Genomic DNA, 26,603 nt, shown 5'->3' with positions numbered 1-26,603 from the left:
AAGAAATAGGTAATGCTTGGAACATGGAAAGGAGAGAAAAATAGCAAATTGCTATACCAAAGTTGATTACAAAGTTTCATTTATTAGAACCTGAAAATTTCTTTAAAAGTTTTTATGACACCAAAGTTTCATGATAAACAGGAAGTTGATGTTCTTGGGATCTGAGAAGGGCCCACACAATACATGTCAATATGCCAAAGCAATATATACATATTAAATGAATATGCCACTTGATAGGAGCTGAGAAAACTGTTAAGAAATTGTGAATCAGTGTTCTAGGATTTTTCAGAAATTGAGGTTTCCTCAGGAATAATCCATATAAAATCAACTTTCCCACAGTCAATGACTGCTTTCCTAACAAAACAAATCCTTACATCATGTGAAGCCTACAACTTGCCATGGGAAAGTGTAACTAAATACCTAACTTTCCCTGACCCATATTTCACTTGCCCCGGGTAATGGGAAATAGGAATCCTAGAACACTGTGAATGTATGGAACATAAGAACAAACATAGTGATTATAGTATAACTCCAGCCTCATTCTACAGAACAGGTGTTAAAATAACCTTGGTCCATTTAGAGCCTAAAAAATGACTTTGAAATTATTTAACTGTTTGTTTCCATACAAAATTAATTCTAAGAGTCTTTATTTTACATTTATATATATACATATAAGCAATAGAACTTTTTCTTAGAATCTGACGGCAGTTCTGACAAATAAATTCCTATATTGGAAAATTAATGCCAGAAAAATCATTGACATTGTCACCTAAAAACAGTCAAAAACAATAATAAATAAGTCTGTATAAGACTACAAATAAGGCTAGTTACAGTCAAGCTGTGAAAATTACAGTATGCTGTGCATTTTAACAAGTTTGAGCCAATTTAAGAACTTTCTAATTAACTCAGCGATGAAATTCACACCATCTTTAGTTTGACAGAGCGCGTTAATAATTTCTTTTAAATAAAGCCTCTTTAAAAAAAAGTCTAAAATAACAGCACTGAGGCTAATAAGTTTTTTGTTGGTTTTGGATATTTTATCTCAGTCTGTCATATTCCTCAGAGAACAGTTGCTATAAAAAGCCTTACAAGTTAAAAATAGACAGAAAAGGCTATTATTTCTTCTATATAATTTAAGATATCTATTTATAGCAGTCAATTTTAAAGGCCATATTAACTATGACCATTTCATATTTATAAAGATAGAGGGATTGAAAAGAAAATATAAATGATAGTTTTAAATATCATGACAATAAAACAATAGGTTCCCACCAACTCCAATATGGTGATGATGGTTCATTTTAGATACAAATGGATTTTCCATTTGAAAAAATACAATATACATGTACCAGAAACAAAAATTTATGGCAATACTCATGGCAGATTTTCAATCGTGAAAAAACTACCATTATACAAATACCTATTTCAAGTCTATGATCATGGAATACAGAAACGATTAGGTGCCAATTGGTATGTAAAAATCATACATGAAAACTAATGAGAAAATTACCACATGTACATGTATATCTTATACAAACTATACAATGAAACCTGTCTAAATAGAACTCTGATTTAACCCTAAACCTGTCTAAATAAAACTCTGACTCAAGTCAAACCCTGTCTAAATAGAACTCTGATTTAACACTAAACCTGTCTAAATAAAACTCTGATGCAAGTTAAACCCTGTCTAAATAGAACTCTGATTTAACCCTAAACCTGTCAAAATAAAAGTTTGACTCAAACCCTAAACCTGTCAAAATAAAAGTTTGACTCAAACCATAAACCTGTCTAAATAAAACTCTGACTCAAGTCAAATCCTGTCTAAATAGAACTCTGATTTAACCCTAAACCTGTCTAAATAAAACTCTGATGCAAGTTAAACCCTGTCTAAATAGAACTCTGATTTAACCCTAAACCTGTCTATATAAAACTCTGACGCAAGTTAAACCCTGTCTAAATAGAACTCTGACTCAACCCAAACCGTCTAAATGGATCTTTAAATATACTGAAACCTGCCTAAACAGACCTATAAAATTAAAAATTACCTGTCTAAATGGAACTCCAAATAAACAATAACCCATAGAAACAGAATTTTAAATAAACCTTAAACCTCTCTATATGGGACATTCTTTAAAACCCTACAAATCAGATCAACATTTGAAGAATTTTAAAAGTTTAGACAGTTCTACTTTAAACAGTATTTTTTATGGGAAAAATGTTACATGAAATCTTGATTTTTCACAAATTCTACTCCCAACAATTGCTTTGCCTCATGACGCTAGTCCCATGGTTCTACTTACTTCCCCAACTTGAAATATAGTACAAAAATATACCAGTAAAAGGACCTATACACCATCCATGAGTTCAACCCTCTCAATGAACAATGATTGATTGATTATGGTTAAATATCTTATGGCAGATATTTTAATTTCAGGGCGAAAACCATTAACCAATCGAACAGACCCGGCCTGTCTGATGTATTAGTAAGCTTTCTATTGTGCTCCCTTACAGATGTAATAGCCTGCAGGTAGGCATGACAACCCACTCTTCATTCAGATTCTGAGCAAACCAGCTGTTACTCTATCCCCTTAAATACTGTGTGCTTGGTGGAGAAGCAGTGACTATCAATTTTAAAGTCATTGGTGTGCCAACGGTCGAACCCGTGACCGCCTGCAATCAAGGTGAGCATGCTACCCTGAGACTACCGAGGCGGTAAAGCTCTCAATAAACAATATGTGAGACTATACTGTAAAGGCACATTCCATCATGAGTGTGAATTCTTTATGTTTGTCCAAAATTTGACAAATCCTAATTTAATTATATCTATGGTTGCCATTCATAGTGAGACCTAAAAACTACTAAATTGGTACTTAATCAAGAAAGCTCCTCCATAGTACAATAGTACTTCTACTAGGAATTACTTTTTTCTAAATTTCAAGCAATAATTATAAGAATTGGTGATGTGGTAAGATTAGCAATGAGACAGTCATCCACCAAACGCCAAACAAACAATTAAACTTCTGATGGTCCTCAATGATGGACAAAATTCATATCCCTTTTAATGTATAGAAAATTTTGAAAATTGGTTTAAAATGGTTTTTTATCATTGATGTCATAAAACTGAAACTAAATTTGGACTTGTGCAACGTGGGATTATATTGCACATAGGCATTTGGTTGCTTCCTGGGGTAAATATGATAACACTAAAAAAAAAACATACAATTATATTAGACTGAAACAATGAAATACTAAAACACAACACAAAATGGTTTAAAATGTGGAAACCATATATTTACTGGTATACATAGAATTTATTTAACACTAATTCCTTGAATTCAATATAAAATTTTGCAATAACGGGATTATAAAAGTCAAAGCCATGACACTAAAATTAAACAAATAAGAAAAATACTGAAACCAATTTACCCAATGCATTACGCACATAAATTGGAGTCAAATTTGAACATAAAGATCTCTCAATATTGATATAATGTTAAGAAAAACAAAGGCCTTAAAAAGATTTTATATGAGCACCTCAGCAATATTTTACCCAACACAGTACTCCTTCTTTCATCATGTTCCTGAAGTCTCCTTATCTGAACTGTTAAACAACTATCAATCTTATTTGTATTTAAATGTTTGTGGTATTTACAAAACAAAATCCTGATTACATTCTGAAGTACCCTACAGAACCCAAGTACTCAACTTTAACAAAGTTACAACTTCTGACTAAACAATGCCAGTGACTAGGAGTAGATGGGGCCTCGTGCCATTATCACATTCATATTGAAATTAGGAATATCTATATAGAATGTTAAAGAATGTCCCACTGAAATTTTGAATTTGATGGAAAATGTCATATTATCAAAATTCTAACCCCAATCAATGGAATACCATAACAAAGTCTTCAGCAACATATTGAAAAACAAACAAACAAACAAACAAACAAAAAACCCAAAGCTGTTAAGTATATCAGAATGGTACTCACTGCTCCTCTCCTATATTCCAGGCTTTAGCTATTTCTATCATCCACACCGAGATACTCCGTAAGCACATCTTACAAATCCATCACGGTAATGTTATGTTTTTTTCAGGTTTCCTTAAACTGACAACTTGACGTGTTTATAAGTAATCCATTAAGGGAACATCACATTCATTGAAAAAGATCACTTCAAGGTTGGTAAAAAATATCAAATGTTTATCTGAACCTTACGCTACTATGGCTTTAAAAGAACAAAGCAAGACTCTGTAGCTACGGCTCCATTCCTATAGTGAAACAACAACAGACAATGTTTTCTATTTCAATGCCCACAATGTTACAGAGCTAATTAAATTGAAATTCAATTTATTTTCTTTCAACTATCGATGAATTGATGGAAACTGGATCCACCCAAACAATAAGCACATTAGAGTAAATCACTATGGTTTAAAATGTGAGTCAAGTTATAGATCTATCTATGTTAGAACAACTTTTCTTCACTGATAACTAAACAAATTAATACGACAATAGATCTACCTAAAAATATATTATATTTAATCAGATTCTCAAAAATGTAATATCTATCACTGACTTCATCAATTCCAATAAAATACCACAGAAGATAAATATCTCCACTACATAACTAGCTACAGATATTCCCAAGGCATTCATTAAAATCTTCTTATAAAACCATTTCACATCAAAATAACAAATATCATACTTCCTTTGTGGGGAATCAAATGAAACTAACTCTATATTATTTGATTTTTCCAGTTAACAAATGAAAAAAAAATATTGGTCAATTGATGTGAGTGATAATCCACATTGTAATGTTTTATGGGATGAATTAACAACTGGAGCTAATGGAGAGATGATATAGTCTGACGAAAGATCATTTGTTCTTTCTATCCGACAGGTCTTATTCTGTTGCTCCAGAACATCATAAGATGAATCAAGTATCTAATAACATTTTGTTCCTGTTCAGCTAATTAATCTAACATAAGAAAATGATGTCAGGTCTATTTAGTTCATCCTCATGGTATGGCATGCATGTGAGCATTTTGTAAACAAGAAAAGTCCTTTTATATGCAAATGATGTAACAAAATGAGCATTTCATTAACTTAGGCTCACAAAAGACAGATATGGTACCAGTATATGTGTAAGGTCTATAGATTATCATGGACTTTTCAGGCAGAAAACGTTCCATATATATATGTAGGATTTCCAACTATGAAATACATTTTGCATGATTCCTAGCTGGATTACTACTTTAAAATAGATGTTAAATACAGTAACCATGAAAATCACCTGCTAATGGTGTATGATTCAAGAGGGACTATATTACTTCCCTGATGGGCCTATGATTCTATGATACCTGCTTTGTAATAAGCCAGCTTATTTTATATAAATTACATGTGGTTTCATTATAGCGTTATAAATACATTTACAGTGCATATCATTAAAATATGCTTATCTCAATGGAAAATCGGCCTTACATGTGATGTTTCATGAGTTGATGAAACAAATCTTTGAGCTCTTTATACAGGGCATGCTCACAATTAATTAGATTACTTATAGTGATCACTTTGTATTGCTTATTTTCTATGTTTATATCTTAAATAAAGAAGAAATAAAATAAAAGAAACATGTGAAATGAAATTATAAGAATTGAATGTTTCATTTCTGATGTACTTTCATTGGTATGTAAAAGCATCGACTGGATGCACATTTTGGACATGAAGCTCTAGTGTGATTCATTGAAATATGCTTCGATCAATGCTTTTGCAGGCCAATGAAACATCAAATAGGAAACATTTAATTCTCAAATATATGTTTAAAGGTAGACAGATCGTGATTCAATTAACCCAAAACTAAATCACATTTCAGGAGACTCCCTAAAAATAATAGTTGAACACTGTTTTATTGACCAAGTGATGCATGCATAACAAAATTCAGGAGATTTACTCTCACTCGTTAACTGCTTCATGACACATGTTGAGCCCTAAAATTAGAAATTTCGGCCAAACTTTGTCAAAAATTGAAAAGAATCCTATTCTCACAATTAAATTTGTAGATGGGAAAAACAAAATATTTCTGATACGGTACAAGTCATTATACATAATCCAAAATTCCACCATATTATTTTTTTTTAAACGAAGAAGGTTTTCCTCAGATTAAGCCTGTACTGAGTTGATTAGGCTATACAAAAAAGTGTTATTCAAAGCTCTTTAGCCGTGGTAAAAAAGTGTTTAACGTACGTCACGGACTGTGTATATTCAACTATAAAAAGAAACTAGTCCTATTAGAATCAAAATATATCATAAAAACTGTGTTTTATTATTGAACATTGTGTTGTACTACCAGGGCTGGCATTTATGTTGTTATTAAACCCATTGCTATTGCTCTGAGTAAAACAATGACATAAATGGTCAGCCCCAGGTACAATAATGATAAAATGGAGTTTTCAAGATTTATTTCTTAATATACATAGACAAATATTGATTTACATTAAATTCACACAAACTTAACCTGAAATTCACTAAACATGCATTTCATCTGAAAAGTCCACATGCAAATTCACATAAATTTAACATATCACAAATTTTATTTGCTAATTCAGGTAAAAATCATGTAAAATAATTTAGAGAAAAACCCACTGGTAAAAGTGGGAAAAGTAAAATTTTTAAACTGTTTTATTTGCAGAAAAAAAAGCAAATAATACACAGCATTACCTGACTTGGTATCTAAGATACCTATATCTACAACTCTGAAGAATCCTAGCGGTGATAAACCGGTCCATAAAATCCAATGAAGAGAAAATTAAGATGAGTAACAATTATCAAAATGATCTTTTATGAGTTTTTCATACAATCATAAAACGTTATTTTGTTATTAGAAGTCTGTCTAATGTGATTTATAGATCATGCAACATGTATGTAACAAGAAACATTCAGAGAAACATCAGTTACAGTCCTAGCCAAGTGGGTGGAAGAAATGATATGCAATAATATCCAATTGCCATTATTCAATGATTAGCGGGTACTTACATGTAATAAATATGACAATTACGCAGTACCAGGGTACTGACCAATGAACCAATAGAGAGTATTGAATTGGATAACATGAAAAAACAAAGTTCAAATATAGATGATTCCTGAAATTTTTGTGCATGTCCAATTTTCCTGCAAAAGCAGTCGTGGCAAATACAAAATATAATTCATTCAATGTTTACTGATTCAAAAATAATACACTTTCAAAGAGTTGTTTTTCATTTTGGTGTTCAAAAGGCAACAAGAAAATACATTTACAGGAAATTACAATATTTTATTCTTTTCATCACTTCTCCCTAAGGCCCTGATGACTTCCCCTTTTAAGTTTCAATGTCTAAAAAGTCACTTCTATATGCTAGAATTCTTAAGTGTTAGAAACATGCATGTCAAAATCCCAACAAACTGACAATGTAATATCACTCAAGGATACTATCTCTATTTGAAAATACCATTATTTAATCTCTACACTGTGGACTTAGCTAAGACATTTTTCAACAGAACCTTAGAAAAATTAGGTTTTGACAGAGTTATCAGTCTTGAAATGTTCATTTTCAGTGCATTTCAATTAAATCATAACTCTATACACCAACATGATATGGGAAATATTGCCTTTTTTCCTTGATTCTAATGGTGCAAATAGTCAAATTACACTATCAAAATGATGGATTTTTCATACCATATTTCAACCACTGCCTGATTATTACAGAGACTGACACTTAATTTTGTTTAAGTTGTTTCTCACTTCTCAATGTGTGAATTCTATACATTGGCTCGTTTTACATTATTTCTATAGATTAGGTTTTCATTTTTTATGAATAATTTCACTACATTCATCTTGGGACCTTTTACAGCTTGCTTTATGGTATGGGTTTTGCCCATCATTGAAGACCATGTGGTGATCTGTAGAAGTTTTTAAAATTGTTCATTGCTTGGCTTTGGGTGGATGACTGTCTCATTAGCAATTATACCACATCTATTTTCATATTTCAATATTAGATTTCTTTATCAGGGAAGTTGCTTCTTGCATCTCCATACTGGCTTGTAATATCAAGGTAACATTGCTTCTCTTTTCTAAGCATTGCATTCTTTTATCTTGGACAATTACTGTGAAAGTACTATTGTTTGTGGGGTACCAATTTTCATGGTTTTTGTGGGTAGGCCAAACCACGAAATTTGATTCCCAAAGAAAGGGAGAATTTCTTTGATTTGTATGCTGAAAACAGCAAAACCATGAATTCAAAAATCCACGAGTCTGTGATTCTTCCCTAATCCACAAAAATTGGTATCCATGAATTAAAGTACTTTCACAGTATGTCCTTCATCTCTATCTTCAATAGCTGCAGGTACTAGTATACCAGGGACACTTATCTACTATATCTCCTTTCTCCTTTCACTTATCTACATGACTATATCTCCTTTCTCCTTTCACTTATCTACATGACTATATCTCCTTTCTCCTTTCACTTGTCTACATGACTATCTCTCCTTTCTCCTTTCTTGAATGTTGTGTCAGAGAGAAGTTGCTTTTTACTTCTCACTGCAGGATTGCTACAACAGGGAGAATTTACTAATCACTTCATCTTGCTGGATCATATTACACCTGTATCAGAGTGACCATCCCCATGCTAGATTGCTATATCAGTTAGAAGCTGTTATTTTCTTGCTTGGCTGCTTTACCAAGGAAAACTTGCTTCTCATCATGTTTTAAAGCCTGATAAAATGCTTGCTAGTAGTGCCATATAATTAGTTCTGTCAATGAACACCCAAAGTGACAACTTTTCAGTAGTCAATTGAATCTTTCCTAGAAATAATTAAGTTTTACAAAACTTGATTAATGGGAAAAGAAACTGCAAAGAGTCAATTTATGACTAAGCAGTAATGCAGTAATATGAGACACTGATAGACATTGAAAATTGCCAATATTGCCCATTTACTTAACTTTACAATTTCCCACATCATCATCAGCCCATTTGTAGCTCAAATGGCGACACATTTTTCTTCTTTATATTGCAATATACTTAACTTTAAAAAGATTTATAATATAGATTTATAACCATAAAGGACACGCTATCATTAAGGGTAATTAAAGGCCCCTGTCTGCATATCTGCATTACAAATATATGCAGCCATCAGATTGAGTTTCTGCAGCAAAATTTATGTATTAGATTAAATGTAAGACAACAGTCAAAGGAAAATTGTACGGTGTGACTACATACATTTTGAATATCTTATGTGCACTTTAAAAAAAAAAAAACCAATTATGTTGCATCAACAATAAATTTTGCCATACAATAAATGATAAGTTTTACAGGTTTTTGAATAATGAATTTATTGAAAGTTAATTTTTGAGCTTCACAGTTGTTTTTAATAAAGTAATGAGACCTACAAAGCTACTTCAGCTTTGCAATAAATAGATGGCTTATTATTTCAATTTAATTACTTTGGGAAAACATTCACATTACAGGCGCTGACCCAAGAACTGGCGTACCAGGCGTAAGCTTCCCCCCCTAAATTGGTAAGAAAAACATTTTTCACCACAAATTTCACCAAATAATATTTTTTTCCATGCTTTGCACAACATTTAATTCAATTTACAACCCCCCTAAACTCAAATCCTGGATCCGTCCCTGCATTAGGAGATTCAGAGGATTGCTCAAACTTGAGTATATTATAATTTCTACAACTGTAAATATCAAATTCTTATAACTGTATAGGAGAATCTACTTTTAAATTTGCATTAAAAATGCTGTTCCACAAAATGCTTTAACTCATATTTCTACCAAAAAAAATCAAAGACAGCAAAGGAATATGTTTTTTATATATTAAATTTGACCCTGAATAAAAAAAATTTTGCACCTGTCCCAAGTCAGGAATTACTTGCCTCTGTACAGGTATCTTATTTCATTTTCACCTTTAGTTTATTAATTGTGCTACTTGAGTATATAGAGGCAACTTCTTCACTGTACCTGTGTATAATGATGTCTTAGGACCAGCTGCAGCCTGCACTGTGATATGATTTCTTCCTCATTCATTTAGTATCAATGGTTCCATGGCCTTGGGCTGACATTTTCATCCTGAAGGGTTTGTTGTCTCTTTGACATATAGACCATACCTATTATTCTTACATTATAAAGTCATTATGGATATTACATAACATTTAATACAAGAAAGAATGTAAAAAAGACAGCAAACCAAATTTTCCGGCAATTCATATGAAGGATTACCGAAGTTTACTTGAAAAAAAATCTATGAATATTTAGACCTACAAATATATTTCCCCAGCAGTATTTATCATCAAATGACCAGGAGAAGATTACAGGCTTACAGACAGAAAAAAGGACATACAATGGCTCTACTATATCCACTGGTAAAGTAAAGGGATTTTTTTAGAAAGGATAATAAAAAGGTAGTGTATTTGGAAGCTAAAGAACCCAAATAATCTTATAGCAATGAAACAAAGGCTATATAGATTCAAAATAAACAGTTAATCAGAAATAATTGCTCGGCCACAACAAGTGTATCATTTTAAAAGCTAGTTCATCTACAGTTCATAGGAATAAAGCTATTCCCTTAAGTAGTTACTTAAAAGGACATGAACAAAATAATGTTGATCAGATTTTCCAGAATTACAATTTTTTTCCATTGCCAGCATTTCTCTATTATTGGGAATAAATCAGAATCTTAAGTTGACAAATAACATTTAAGTGTCAGTCCCTGTAAGAATCAGGCAGTATGTGAAACATGGTATACCAAAACCCACAATTTTGAAAGTGTAATTTGATGCACCATCAGAGTAAAGGAAAAAAGGTAAGGTTATCTATTTCATTTTCTTAAATTGATTTATAATTGAAATGCAGTGTTAATGAATATTTCATGGGCAGATGACTCAGTCAAAAACCTCATTTTTCTATCTAAAACAAATCCAGTGCTGCAGAGGCAAAAAAGAGGTCTTTTCAAATATAGACATCATCTTTGAGTGAAGTAATATTGCCAAGATTGGTGAGTTTCTGACATGCATGTATCTGATTTTTCCCATTTTGCCTGATTCTTACAAATAATTACACTTAATACTTGAAATCTTTGTCTTTACAAATCACAATATTGTACAATAGTGAAATACCAAGAGAAGCATATTTCATCACTTATCATTTTTATAATATAAAATTTTACCCATTGATCTTGCATTATACATAGGTTTCATAACAACAAAACATATATCAAGTTTGGTTATAATCATTTAAGAAAATCTGATATAGATTTTACAGTTGGTGTTACCATTAGTAACACAGCATTGTTACCCTTCAACATCTTGGGCCATCAAAACCATGAAATAAAATTTTTGTGTCGTCTTTCTCCAATGTATTTGTTTGCAAATGACATGGAAAAATGGTAGCTTGGTTTTACCTAGTGCTTCCAATCTGAAGGCAATACATGCTTATACCTGTGGATATATTAATTACATGTAATATACACAGGAGTAATTGATGATGAGATGGTTCAATTACCTGCAGGTACATCATATGGAAATTAAAAACTATAACAAAGCTGACTATAATGTTAGAATTAATAACTACAGAAACAGAATTAACAAAGACCATTTCAATAAGTATGCTATATCATGATTCCACAAAATGTAAACCTTAATGAGCAGTCACAGGTAAATACAAAGAGTACTGAAGAACCACTGTGACTGAAAGGTCAAGGTCTGAAAACAGGGTCAACCTTAATTAACAATTAATCACAGGAAAATACAGAGATGACCAAAAATAGACTGAAAGGTCAAGGTCTCCAAACAGGGTTAACCTTAATTATAAATCAAAGGTAAATACAAAGAGTACTGAAGAACCACTGTGACTGAAAGGTCAAGGTCTGAACACAGGGTCAACCTTAATTAACAATTAATCACAGGAAAATACAGAGATGACCAAAAATAGACTGAAAGGTCAAGGTCTCCAAACAGGGTTAACCTTAATTATAAATCAAAGGTAAATACAAAGAGGACTGAAGATATACACCTTATTTTATCGCTTGGCCTTTCAAGACAACTTACTTCTGTGTGTTTTCTTTGTAACTGTTCATAAAAGAATATAATAATATTACAGCAAATCTGGTGAAAATAAACTACCTAGTATATGTGTTAGTACATACTAGTAGTATCTATTTACACCTGCAAAAAATACCAAGGGCAATAATTCCTAACCTATATGTTTGAAAATTGTCACACACTGAATTACACTTCTTTTTGAAATAAGAGACTAACTATAAAATTTTAGAAGTTTTAATTTATTGAATGGAGAAGACTTTAATTTATAGCAAACGAAATGAAGGCAGTATAACAAGCAACACTTTTTTTAAGTTCCTAATATTGTTAGCAACTTCTTGTACTCGTAATTTTAGTACTTTACATTCACATATGATTTGCATAATTATATATTACTAAACCACACTATGCTGCTGATCGGTGCCGTGAAACCATTAGTTCTAGCTGTATATGAGATCAAAATGACTATGTACCTCTTAAATATCATACATGTGTTTTTTGCTTATATGAGAACGGGATGTTTACATTACATGATGAAATGATCAGTTAGGATTGAACTTAATGTAATTATTCAAGTTTCTGATTCAGACACAGGGGCTCGTAATAATTGACTATATAGATCATAAACATTATCAGGGTCCAATATATTTATACCTGGGCCATAATAATATTTATGACCTATATAGTCATTTAATCTGCCTAATCTGGTTCCCTGGTCAATATCATAAGTGACCCAAAGATCACTAAAAATTTAAGAGAAACTTGTGGAATGAAAACATTACCATACATTTCCTGGTAACCAGTTGTTTTGATTGAGAAACATTTGGGCTATTATCAAGGGAACAAAGATTCTAGTGGAAGTCACCCAATTTTTTAGCATATCACATTCTTGGCATTTGGGATGTTGGAAGCAAGCCAAAATCAGTGGTATAGAATATTTGACGGTTAGCAACTTTGAAGACTTCGGTCTTTGATTTTTTATTCCTTTCTAAGCTTCTCCAGATTCTAGAAATGGCCTCTTAAGAAAGGCTTCATATAAAAAAGAGTATTTAACAACAGTAACATTTAATACAATCCAAATCTTGTGGTCTGACTATAAAAAGCTTTTAATCACAATCAACGAAAAAAATGTTTAGAAGACAATATGTAACAAATCTATTATTCTACTTTATACAAAGGTTGATGGGAACACTTGTGTAACTAGCAACAAATTGATTAGAGAATTACAATGACAGGAACTTTGATTTTTTCCTTCGTTAGGTCCTTGTTATTAAATAAACCATAGTGACAAATTCAATTTTAACTTCTTCTCTACAAATTCTGTTTGCTTAAAGTGACGTAAAATAAAGAAACAACACATGACAAAAACAATTAAATCATGTTGGTTTCTTATTGGTAAACAATAAGTTGATCACATGACTTTGAGTATAAACTAAGACAACTTCATGAAGACGGGGTCAATCTCCCTGCAGTAATACTTGATATCATTTTATATTTGACGTAGTTATTAGACAATCAAGACAATGTCACAAACAGTAATATATCCAAGAGATACATAAGTCTACATTTTTAATAAACTAAAGTGAAGGTGTCATTGTGGGGAAAGTGTCACTGTCCATAAGATAAAGTCACTGACCACAAAAACGACTGATCAAAATTCCTATTTCACCTCAGTACTATTCTACCTTTTTTTTACCTGTAATTCACAGCCAAGGCAAAATGGCAACACACTTGTTGAGGTACTCAAAGTTCTTAGTTTGACCTTTGGGTAATTAGAGAGAAGTTGAACTAGTGATCACAGATACCCCTACATTCCAAATTTTATAATGAAAAAGGACCATTCCTCTTGCGAACAATTTCACAAATAGTCATAAGTGTAAAATAAATTGTAAGTAATGATGCCATAGCAGAAAAAGCCTTGTGACTTTATATTTTAAGATCGTCTGAATATAGCTGAAATATTGCTGCTCGGACGTTAAACCCCAACAAACAAACAAACAAACAAACAAACAATCATATCTCAAGGCATATTTTATTCTTACTGATTTTAGTGAAAAAAAAAAGAATAGTAAATACAAAATACACCATAATTGAACTTTATTTATTAAGGTCCAAAACATAGTTTTTGAAATTTTCAAAAGGTTTGGTTTCAAAAATATGATGGATGAACAGACTTGAGGATTACTACATGCTTCTGCATGTTCATCAGGAAGGAACAACAGTGAATAAAATTATATTAAATTGCCAATCAACAATATTTATCAACAAGTAATTTGCTTAGTCAACAACAAGGAAAACCATTTGCTTTTCAATTTAACATTTAATGACATAGTATGGATATGCTTCAAAAAAGTTTTGTACAAGGTGTAAATGGACAGCAGACTACCCCGACTACCACAGTACCTTTATCAGAGATATAGTCTTCCCTTCAAACAGTTTTGACAGGGCATTGGTAGCATACTGTTTTTGGTAGATTTTATAAGTCATGCCCTTTTCTATCAATTTTTCTGAATAAATGTTAATGCTTGCATGGTGTGCCTTAAAGGAGAAGGGACATCAAATACTCTCATTGGCCTAAAGTATGACTGAAAAATATTCATAAAATGTTGAAAGATTTAACTGTGAATTTGGAGACTTTAATCTATCACAAATGAGAAAACATAAAGACTTCTAATGATTCTTCATTGAAATGACAAAGTAACTGCTTGAAGTTTTTGTACTTTTGGTCACTTTCTGGTCATAAATTCAGCAAGGAAACTGTGTCCACACCAAAGACACAACTTCATATTAAGTGAGCACATTTATTATTACATAGTTTATTATATGTGAAAGTATAAAGTTGTTTCTTGGGTCTGGACATCTTTTTCTGGATGTAATTATGTCCAAAAAAATAAAACAACATAAGTTACAATTCAGCAGTTTTTGTTAAATGATGTATAATTGTGGTATCTTAATGATGGCATTACAGTGAAATAATGTTACAAAATTATCTTATTCCTCAAATCTATTAATTTTACTATGTTATGAACAATTTTTATGTTATTACAACAAATTGAATATTTTTTGGCAAAATTTATAGCTTAATGCCTCTGTATCTTTGCCTTTAACATGCTAGAGTTCCATTTTTAAACTAGGTTTACCGTGTCCTCTTCAACAGCAGAAAGAAACACTTAAACAGAGATAAAAAAATTGAAATTTGTAACTCTTGCAAAATTCTTTTATTACCCTTGTCTGTAAAAGAACTGTAACTTTCTCAGTGATTTAATATTAAATGTCAATTTGTAATTTTAAATTTTTTTACACCTTTCATTTTGACAAATAATCCTTAATTCCCACCAAAATATTTTGTTGGTTTGAAGGTAAACGCCTTCCATCTTTAAATATCATAGATATGTGATAACTTGTAAGCTTTAAAATTGGACTATAGGATACCAGGACAAATAAAGCAATGTGAAAATAAATTGAAAGTCCCTATAGACACATGATCTTAATTCATGATCCACTTTAGTCAGATTTAGGTATCAGAATATCCAAAATTAGATGTTTTAGACACTATAATATCTAAAAACTACCAAAAACCTATTTAAAATTCAATATTTCATGGAAAAGAAGACTTCTCTAATACCTATAAATTTGTTTAACAGCGCCATCTGATATCATAACAGTTTTTCCCCATGGGAAAAGCCTGATATCTCATACCACACTTCATCACATTTACAATGATTTATTTAACACTTTGAGCGGATGATATTTGTTTTTTAATAATGACTGTTTTAAGTGCAATTAAGCCCAGGCCAGAGACCATCAAAACATGGGAAATGCATTATCCAATTGCATGCTTTATGGAACACAAGAGATTTGTCATGTGCTAATGTTAGTATATTTAAATAAATGTTGACAAAATGAAAATTTTACCCTGTCTTATGTTTTAGCCAAAGACTTCAAGCTACACTCAAATCATGGTTATTAAGTGTCAGTAAGTGAATATATGGTATGAAAAAACCCACCATTTTGATTATTTGCATCATCAGAATCAAGGAAAACAGACAAGATTTTCCATATCATGAGGGATCATTGAGTTACAATTTCATTGAAATGCACTGAAAATGAACATTTCAAGGACAGATAACCCCATCAAAAACCTTATTTTTCTTACATTCTATTGAAAAGTTTCTACCCAAAGTCTATGATCCATAGATTAAATAATGGTATTTTCAAATAGAGAAAGTATCCTTACGTGAAATTACATTGTCAGATTGGTGGGGTTTTAACATGCATGTTTCTGATTTTTCCCATTTTGCCTGATTCTTACAAACACTTACACTTAAATCCACAGCCTTGAAATAGGAGGTATAGACTGATTATGGTGTGTGTCTTTATGTTGGTCTTTTGATCCTTTCTTGTAACAGTTTTTTTTCTGCAACTATACTTATCACAGCAACTTGATATTTTGACAGAAGCTTAATACAGGTATGTCATATTTTGGGATTCATTTTCACACTGAAGTGACATCCACTTCCTGTTCAGAATAATTTATTTCTTATGACTAAATGGTTACTCTAAGGTAGGGAGTAGGGAGCTTCGGTTTAAGTTTTTCCAGTTTTTGCAATAATGAAAAAAACCTTGTTCAAATACAAAAAACCCAAAATGCAAAAATAGTAATACCATACTCCATAATTACAATCGCAGGAAAGTCCATGGACAAAACAATGCTGGGAATATCAGTAAGACAAGCGACAAAGAACAAATGTATTCACACAGCAATACTGTGAAAGTACTATTGCTCATGGGGTACCAATTTTCGTGGTTTGCATGGAAAGGATAAACCACGAAATTTGGTTCCTAACGAAAAGGAAATGTCCATTGATGAGTATACAGAAAATCACAAAACCACAAATTTGAGAATCCATGAATTTGTGTTTCTTCCCTAACCCACGAAAATTAGTATTCTGGAATTAAAGTACTTTCACAGTAATAGCAGCACAACCCACATTAAAAACTGGGCAAAGTATAGAACACATAAAAAATATTGCAAAAAAGTATTACTTTTACACTCCATTTAATTTGAAAGCAAACAAAAAAAAAATCAAAATACTTTCTAAGTTTCATTATATTACAAACAAGAGGCTCTCAGGAGCCTGAATCGCTCACCTTGTTAAAGTTTGTCTTTCAAGGACAACAAATTTTTCAAGAAGTTGTCCTACAATTTTGACTCAAGAAGACTTTGGTAGGACTTATCATAAGGCTCATTTCAGCCATTAAAAGTTTCTTTCTATCTATTATAGTTTTCAAGATATTGGCTGAAAACTGTCAAAAAAAATCAAACAAACAAAGAAACAAAGAACATCATTTTTCATCTTTCCAGGGCAATAACTCTTAAAAGGAACTGCCTGACAACAAGCATTATAATAAGGGTCATTTCAGCAACTGAAACAATTTTGCTAAACCTAACGGTTTTGGAGATATATATGCGAAAAACTACTGTCTGACCCCTATGTTCTATTTTCAGTATTGGTGGCCATGTCTTTCAACAAACCAATCTATGCAGGATACTCCAGGGAACATTCAAACCAAGTTTGGTTCAATTTGGTCAAGTTGTGTCAGAGAAGATGATTTTTGAAAGAAATAACATTAAAAATAGCAAATATAAAATTAAAGTCACATCTTGAATGTTTTGAACCTCAGAAAATGACAAAGTCACTGTAGTTAATGTACACAATAATGTATTGCTATATATCATCACTATAATCCCAATTTTAGTGAAGGCGAGTTATAGCAACATCATAGTCTTGCAACCCTCTGTATTTCTAGTATTACATCACACATCTTTACCACCAATCCATATATCACATAATCTGTAATCACTACATCATGTATAATACAGCCTAATCTTAGAGCAGGACTGTGAGTGCATCATTTGTAACCTCACATTGAGATTTACCTCAGTTTCTAGAGTTTTCTGCAGTTCTTCAATTTGACTGGTTGAAATTGACATGAGTAAAGAATTTGAAGAAAATCTCAATTTGAGATGATATTTTTTATGAAAATGAGCCAAAGTGTAATCAAGGGTACCAAGATTCTAGCAGAAATCAAAAGAATGTAATCCTGGGACAAAGACCAGACATAGAAAACAGACACAAACACCAAAGAACATAAAGTAACTGAAATAATACATACAAAGTAACTCAAGTAAAAATCACAAAATCTGAGATAATATCATTACAAATTTATATGGTGTAAATGTTTCTGAATGTATAGACAAATTAGAAAAGACTTTGAATGTGACTCCAAACTTACAATTCATATAAGGGGGCTTAGAATACACATCTAAAGTTTAAAGATCACAGTCCATGTCACAAGGACCAACCCCAGTGATCAAACCATATTTTACCATGATGAAGTCTACTATCAAAAACAGAAAGTGACTTATTCACTTCATTACTTATAAACATGTATAAATCAAGTTTTACTTAAAAATACTGCTAAATGGTACCTTAAAAATGACAAAAAATTTTATTGGTGAATAATAGAATCTGTCAGAAGTAGTTCAAATTGCTTACCTGCAGCAACTGTGAAAACCACAACAAATCAACACTTCCCACTTCTGACTACGTTTACGTTTTACTTCCATGTCTTCAATAGTTTATAATTGTATCTTTGAAAGTCAGCTGTAATCTTAACTAGTCTCTCTTGCTATAATTTTCGCTAAGATTTAGATTAATCACCAGTAAACTGATTCTCCAATTTATAATTTAACTGACCAATTGTAGTTTTTTTTTTACTTATTTAGGAGACAAACCTATGAGGTATGCATCATGGTGAGTTTTAATATTTGAATATATAAAATATCTGTCACTGTATAAAATATCTGTCACTGAATGTTAACTGATCAACTGATGCTTTAATCACAATTGGATAACTATAAAACTGCGTCACTATAATACCATGATGATTCTATCTATGAAATGTAGATTCAACTATATGAGAGATAACTACCTACAGTGTTACACACGAGTGTAGGTGAGTATCCAATCAACTGTTGCCTTAGTCATCAGCGAAACTCAACTGTTCAGGTTTGTGACAGTCATTAGTGTCAATATTCTGCAGCCTTATTCAGTCATCAACTGCAGCCCAATTCACTGACTATAACACTGATTAACACTGAAATTCGACTATTCACCTTAATGTAATCACCAGTGTAAATCAAAACTAATCAGTTAAACAAGTTCAACATTGATCACCATAGCAAGTCATTTAATCAAGTATAGTGTTATTCACGACTGTAGGTCAGTGAGTAAAGTATAGTTGTTAATTCACTATTCAACCTGGTATAGTTGTTAATTCACCATTCAACCCAGTATAATTGTTAATTCACCATTATACCTGGTATAGTTGTTAATTCACCATTAAACATGGTATAGTTGTTAATTCACCATTAAACCTGGTATAGTTGTTAATTCTCCGCAGCAAGTAATTTAATCATGTGCATGTATAGAGTTTATTGGTAATCACCACTGTGAGTCATTCATCAAGAAAACTCTTAATTTACCACTGCAAGTCATTCAATCAATATAAAGTTAATTCAACATTCAATCAAGTAGAGTGTTAATTCAATGTTACAAATCATTCCAGCAAAAATAGTGTTAATTCACCATTACAAATCAAGTAAAATGTTAATTCAAAACCACAGGTCATGCAATCAAGTATGGTGTCAATTCACAACTGCAAGTCATTCAATCCAGTATAGAGTTAATTCACCACTGCAGTATTATGTTACTTCACCACTGCAGTATAGAGTTCAATCACCACTGCAGTATTCTGTTAATTCACCACTGCAGTATTATGTTAATTCACCACTGCAGTATAGAGTTCATTCACCACTGCAGTGTTATGTTAATTCACCAATCTTATTCATAACTTCAGTAAAACTGACTAATTTTAGTCTTTCTTTTTGGTATTAATCTACCAATCTTGGCATTGTTTCTGTGATCTGTTTTACACTGTGAGTCTGTTTTCTATTTTCAATAGTCCTGCTAAGCAGGATTACTATAAACGTCCACCATCATAAAAGACAGAGATATAATTTACTTACAACTTTCTAGCTAAATTAACTCAATGAGGTTTTCAGCACAGAAAAACACTCAAACACTAAATTTTATACACAGAAACCTTGACGTAAAATGCATAAAAAATCCAAAATAACTGTGTCCTTCAATTATCCATTCTTCCACAGATTTTTCAACTTATATTTTTTCATGTGCTCAATCTTACAATTAATCTACGGGCTTAAATATGATCACGTTGAAAACTAATCTAAATGACTGGTAGAAATTAAATAGTTTCTGTTTGAATAACGGAGATATGCAAACAAATCATACATATGTATTTTTTAACAGTTTCCCCACTTCATACAGTTCCCTATAACAATTATGCTACAAATTTATTAGACAAGCAAAAATAAGGAACCAAATCTAATTAAATGATTCGATTAAATTTGAAAATGACTTTATGTCATAGCCAAAAGAGCAAAGCCTGTTCAACATGTTTTAACATTTCCAATCAATTTATTTTTCACCTCGTGTTTTGAGAAAATGTTGACATGTCAATAGCTTTAATTGTAAACGTCATTTAGAATTAGTTACTTTAACCGACTCTCCCACACTGCGGACAGGGTTGAAATTAATTGTCAAGAAGATTTGCGCCTGTCTGGGATTCTTATGCCTTTATACCACTGAACACGCAACCAAAGCTCACTTTCTGATTCAAATTCAATTTTCTTTTGAGATATACTGTCTAGAGTGATCACGGTATTACAACTTTCAATGATTGATACGTTAAGCACTAATTTAGTGTTTTACGTAACTCTAATATTCATTTAACTGGTCTAAAGCAATGTGACACGAAGTGCTACCACTCACAACTAAGTTTCCTTTACAAGTTTCCCAAGAGGCTGTTTTTCACATCTGGAAACTAAAAGAATACAATGAAATGCCTTTGAGTTCCAATGCAAAAATGGCAATTAGAAATTTTCCATAATTCTCACTTCCAATCAATTTTGTACAATGTATCATCCCTTAATGTATAGTCAACTACTGCTAACAAAATCAGATCACACAGATATAAAACAATATAACAGCCAGGCTATGACAAGTAGTCTTCACAACAACTCACAGTATCTATCAATCTGTTCATCCTTTTCTCTGCAATATCACGTAGTCGCTATTTTCCACTTTGTAAGTTATGTATTGAATATAAAATTTCTTTATCTTTCTCTAATTCCAACAAATACAGATAAATGCCATATTTAATATCACTGTTTATATCGTATCTATGGAAATGCATTGTTCTATTGTGTCATCATTGTCTTTCCAGTCAGCAATGACAGTTGAATTGCCATCAAGATGCAATATCAGTAGATATTTCAATGCTCTTTAAACAACAGATTTCCCAGATGGTTTAAAACATTTACTTCCATACTTTGTTCCTTGTCAATAGTAAATTGTAAAGATATTGACACAATTCTGTTGTCTATGAATTTTAACAAGTAGCTACAGTATCAATAAACAAAAAAATTAGCTTCCGACTGCATTACATATTATTGCCGATACAGTAAAGTTATAGTAATTATTCCTTTTAAACTCAGGCTTCAATGTAATAATAGTCCTGTTGTTTCTAAGACTATAAATGGTAATGTCAAATTTCACCTGTTCAGATTTGAGATAAAACAGAATTTATCCATTGCAAAATTGAGCTGATGTTCATTATGAAATGAAATGTCAACTCCTAATTGAAGAATCTGATATGTTATCTTGTAATGATAACTGCTACGATTTCTTAATCCTTCATAGCAACCAAATCCCACACAATTGGTATAGAATGAGATAAATCCCAAATACTTCAGTGAAGAAAAGCACAGAATTTTTATTTTTCTAAATAAATGTCATATTATACTTTGAACTTATAAATATTTTAATTCAATTCTTTTCCTAACTTTAACCATATCATACTCATCAGCACATTTAAAGTATTTAAGTTCCCATAAAGACAAAACTTTCATTAGATCATGCACAAGACAAAAATTTAGTCCAGGTAGAGAAATTCACTATATAACATCATTTCATAACTATATAAGTAAATTTTCCAATGCATGTTTAGGTTACAAAATCATATTGTTTTCTAAAATTGCTGATACAGTGACATAATCTACCATACATCATTGCTAAAGCTTTATAGCTATATTGAATAACCCAAAATATCTGATTCCAACATGATTAAAAGAAAGCCATGATTTTCATCTAATCTAAATCAAACCTGAAGGGAATTTCAAACGTGAAATTAACGTAAAATATTATCAACCTTCCAATCAACGAATACACAATGTTTAAGGACTTATATTCCGGAATTCTCTTAGCTGCTTAAAATTCTATAACGAAAGAAAATTAACATTTTTTCCAACTAAAGACCTTAGGGAAGAAGTCATAATTCTGTACCATATATCTTATTCCAGTGTTTCTTCTTGAAAACTGAGATTTAGAATATTTTAATTAATTTGACATCAAAATGCCAAAACATGGCAGAGGTGGAAACAATGAGTTATAGCAGTGACAACACATCTTGTTTACCATATATATTGAGCCAACAGCTTAAAGCAAGACGTAATTTGCATATTATTGATTAAGAATTTAGGATAGGAACTAAATCAAAACCACATGAAGGATGTTGGAAGACAAACCTATATATCAATAAGTTTTTTTCAAGAAAGGAAAAAAGCAACATATTTACTCATGGCTGATGGGAAGTCAAGAATGAAAATTTCAACTGCTAAAAGTTATCCAAAAGCTATTGTTTTGCAACAAGATTCATTGGCAACGCATTTCTTGCAGGATTTGAGGTTGAACACCATCCAGTTTTAAATCAGCTTGTATAGAGAAAGCATTATAGACTTCTGGCATCAATATTAAAGTTAAAACTTGGCATGTGTCCCAAATTTAACAGTTCTATAATAGCAAGTTTCCCTCAATTCTTGATAGAAAATATATAGGCTTTCTTTTCCAACACAAACTGTGTGATCAAACAATCTATCAGTTTGTCATCACCATTACATGTCAGAAAACAAACTAATCTTCAAATCTAACAAGCTAAAAATAAGTTTGAAATATTGGATTGTTAGTATGTTAAGTCTTATTGATGCCAATGACACTAACAAAGATAAATCATGAGATTCAAGGGAAATAACTCAATACTCAGACAAAATCTAATGACCCAATCCCACTCAAAAAGTAATGAGTTCTCAGATCCTGTAGGTTGCCCTAGCAATCTAATTAAAACCTCCCCTAACAAGGGAGTTAATTCAATACTATTCGCCTCATCTGTATAGAAAGGTAAATTAATCTTCATTACATCATGACATCCCTTCAAAAACAATTACCCATCATGCATCATTATAGATACATCCTGTCTATGAGACCTGTTCTAACACCTTCCAATTCCAATGGGACACCATGATAATGAAATGAGCAATAAATCATCTAATCCTATTGTCCTATTGTGCATTGTTGAACAGGAAAAAGCAGTCATATGATTAATGAACTGCAGTGGGCTGGTGTGAAAAAAAAACTAATATTGAAACAACAATTAATGTATAACCGACTTAAGGTGTTGGTAAAGGAGTATGTAGAGTTAGGCTAATTTTTGCCCTATCTTATGACAACAATTACTGTATAACCATTGCATCATCAGACTTAGCAGAATGTATAGTTGAATGTATAATGAGCCCATTTTTGCCCCATCTTATGACAACAATTACTGTATAACCATTGCATCAACAGACTTAGGAGAATGTATAGTTGAATATATAATGAGCCCATTTTTGCCCCATCTTATGACAACAATTACTGTATAACCATTGCATCAACAGACTTTAGCTGATGACAAAAGAAGAATGTACAGTTAGGCTAATTTTTTGTCATAATCTTCTGACACCTTCAAAGCACTTAAAAATTATAGGTCAAGATCTCAGTTTCCAATATAGGGCATAAACACTGTAGTCCTACGGTACATTGTCTGTAGTCCTACTGTACATTGTCTAACAGGAAAAGTCACTCATATTTGATGTCCTACTGTATGACAGTTTCTGTGAAGATCTAGCTTGGGATCTCAAGTTTCAGATACAGAGCTTCATCACTGTTTTGATTGTAAAATGCATTGGATATAAACATCCAAACATTTATATTATAGATGTATCTATGAAACATTACTACAACAATAAACTTGATCACTTTTTAAATCCATTACACTTGATCAATTTCAACAATATATCTTCTTTCTACATCTCTCTATACAAATTCCAGAAAAAACTAAATTTTTTTGAAGGTAAAAGCATTTTAGCTTTGAAAATGTTTTACTGGTAATATAACGAAAATGGCTATAGTAAATATGTCAAAGAGACAGCAACTCCACTGAGATGAAAAACATTTGTATAGTCAAGCCAGTCTTGATATTACCATAAATTTACTAGATTCATTGTAAGGAACCATAAGCAGTGATATTTTAGAGACCACCAGCAGATTTATTATTAAAAACCATTAGAAGGGATATTTTTTGGGAGCATTAACAGTGATATTTTTAGGGACCATCAACAGTGATACTTTTAGAGACCATCAGCAGTGACATTTCAAGGGACAATCAACAGTGATATTTTTAGGGATCATCAGCAGTGTTATTTTTAGGAACCGTCAGCAGTGACATTTTTAGGGATTATCAACAGTGATATTTTTAGAGACCATCAGCAGTGATTACATTTAAGGACAATGAATAGTAATATTTTCGGTCACCATGAACAGTGATATTTATATATACCATCAGCAATGATATTTTGGAATCATAAGCAGGGATACAATGTATTTTTGGAAACCATCAGCAGGGATATTTTTAGAGACCATCAGCAGTGATATCTAGTATCAATCAATCTTGATAGTCAAAAAGTCTTTTAAATTACCCAAATGTGTAAATTTGTTAAAAATTTTAATTTCTAATCTTTAATAAATTTTCTCTACACCCATACATCTAGTTCTATAGAGTATAATTATCATGTTCCAGAAAGCCCTATGTGCGAGACCCATTTGAATAGTCGAGGGCATTAAAAAACTCTGTTTTAAAATTAAAGAACCTTAGTGAGCGCACTCACATACCCCATACATCCCCATGTGGGATACTCAAGTAAATTTGTTCATAAGAGAAATACATGTAGAAGGACCCGAAAAAAAAAAGAAATTAGAGTGGGTTTTTTTTCAGGCATAATAAAATTTAAAAAAGATTTTTGAAAATGATATTTTCTTTATCTTCTAACTAAATTCTGTTACTCAGAATGGCAGTTTCAAACTCCAGACAGTGATTTCTTTGAGTTTCAATTAATTCAAAGTAAATATTATTGTAGCGGAACAAAAGATACACTTGACCTTTAACTTATCATGGTGAACACATACCAAAAACAATGTAAATTTTAGCAAGCATGTGGAAAAAAGTCTGGAAAACTGTTATTTCTGACAATTCTGCTAATTTCAAGACCTGCAATTTCAGTAAATATCATTGGAGTGGAATGAAAATTAAACTTGACCTGAAACTTCTCATGGTGCAGGTATATGCCAAAAACCATATCAATATCTTCAAGGGCTTCAAAAAAAGTCTGTAAAACTGAAAATGGACTGATGGGTCAAAAACATTATACTCATCCAACTTCATTGCATGGTGTATAATGAAAAAGGGTCCAAAATAATCAAATTTACATTCTCTATGAATTGGTCATTTTATGTACTTCTAACACGGCTAGATATTTTGCAACATGACATCATGGGGTAATTTGATATGAACTAGTGATATGATAATTTGCTGTTGTGACTGGGAGGTATAAAAGCTAATTGGTGGAAAGCAACATTGTGATGTTTCTTATTTTGTTCTCCTGTAAGGTCTGGCTAAGTCATAGATGGATAATTGATAAAATTTCCAACATGGCAGATGCCATTTGTAATGCAGCCAAATATTCCAGAAGACTCCAACAGAAAAAGGTTAATAACATGAGGATTGGAATATTTAAAAATATCAACTTGAGTTATTTAATTTCATCATCATAAAAAACATACCATGGCCTGTTTATTATGACTTCAAAATTAAAGAACTCAGTTGATATTTTGTGATATTCAACTTTCACTCCTTATGAAACCTATAATTATAGAATTTTAACATGATTAAAAAAAATTAAATACATTTTTTTTTTAGAAAAAGCCTTTTTCTCCATAAAATGTCACAGCGGTTCCATTCCATTAATTTGTTAGTTACAGAGCAGTAATCATTCCATCAGGTTGGTAATCCATCACTGGACACAACAATTCTGATACCGAAATATGATACAACCTAATGGATATACTGGTCTGCGATCCAAAGTTTAATGACTACAGTATCAGCCGTGCTTGATGCAGAATGACAATCTCATACTAATGGAATTCCTCATTAGGTGCAAAGAAATAACTAAAGGCT

At 31.7% G+C, this 26,603-nt stretch overlaps 1 protein-coding gene across 6 annotated transcripts in view; it reads right to left on the bottom strand.

Annotated features, from left to right (window-relative positions):
• LOC148607808 (calcium/calmodulin-dependent protein kinase kinase 1-like) overlaps window positions 1-26,603 on the bottom strand; it is a 91,866-nt gene that overhangs the window by 52,953 nt on the left and 12,310 nt on the right. The window contains exon 1 of one of the 6 annotated variants that reach the window (XM_088544182.1): window positions 18,632-18,886. The exons of 4 other annotated variants lie outside the window; for them this stretch is intronic. In XM_088544182.1, coding sequence (XP_088400308.1) covers window positions 18,632-18,702 — 71 coding nt within the window. In that variant the 5' untranslated portion in view covers window positions 18,703-18,886. Of the gene's footprint in view, window positions 1-3,988; window positions 4,199-18,631; window positions 18,887-26,603 lie in introns of those variants that run through there. One more of the 6 variants, XM_088544183.1, reaches the window with a different exon arrangement.

Source organism: Perna viridis, chromosome 9, assembly GCF_037379345.1.
Source record: "Perna viridis isolate PV_CMFRI_1.1 ecotype Kerala chromosome 9, ASM3737934v1, whole genome shotgun sequence".
Lineage (NCBI taxonomy): Eukaryota > Metazoa > Mollusca > Bivalvia > Mytilida > Mytilidae > Perna > Perna viridis.
This window is presented reverse-complemented; position numbering and strand designations above follow the sequence as displayed.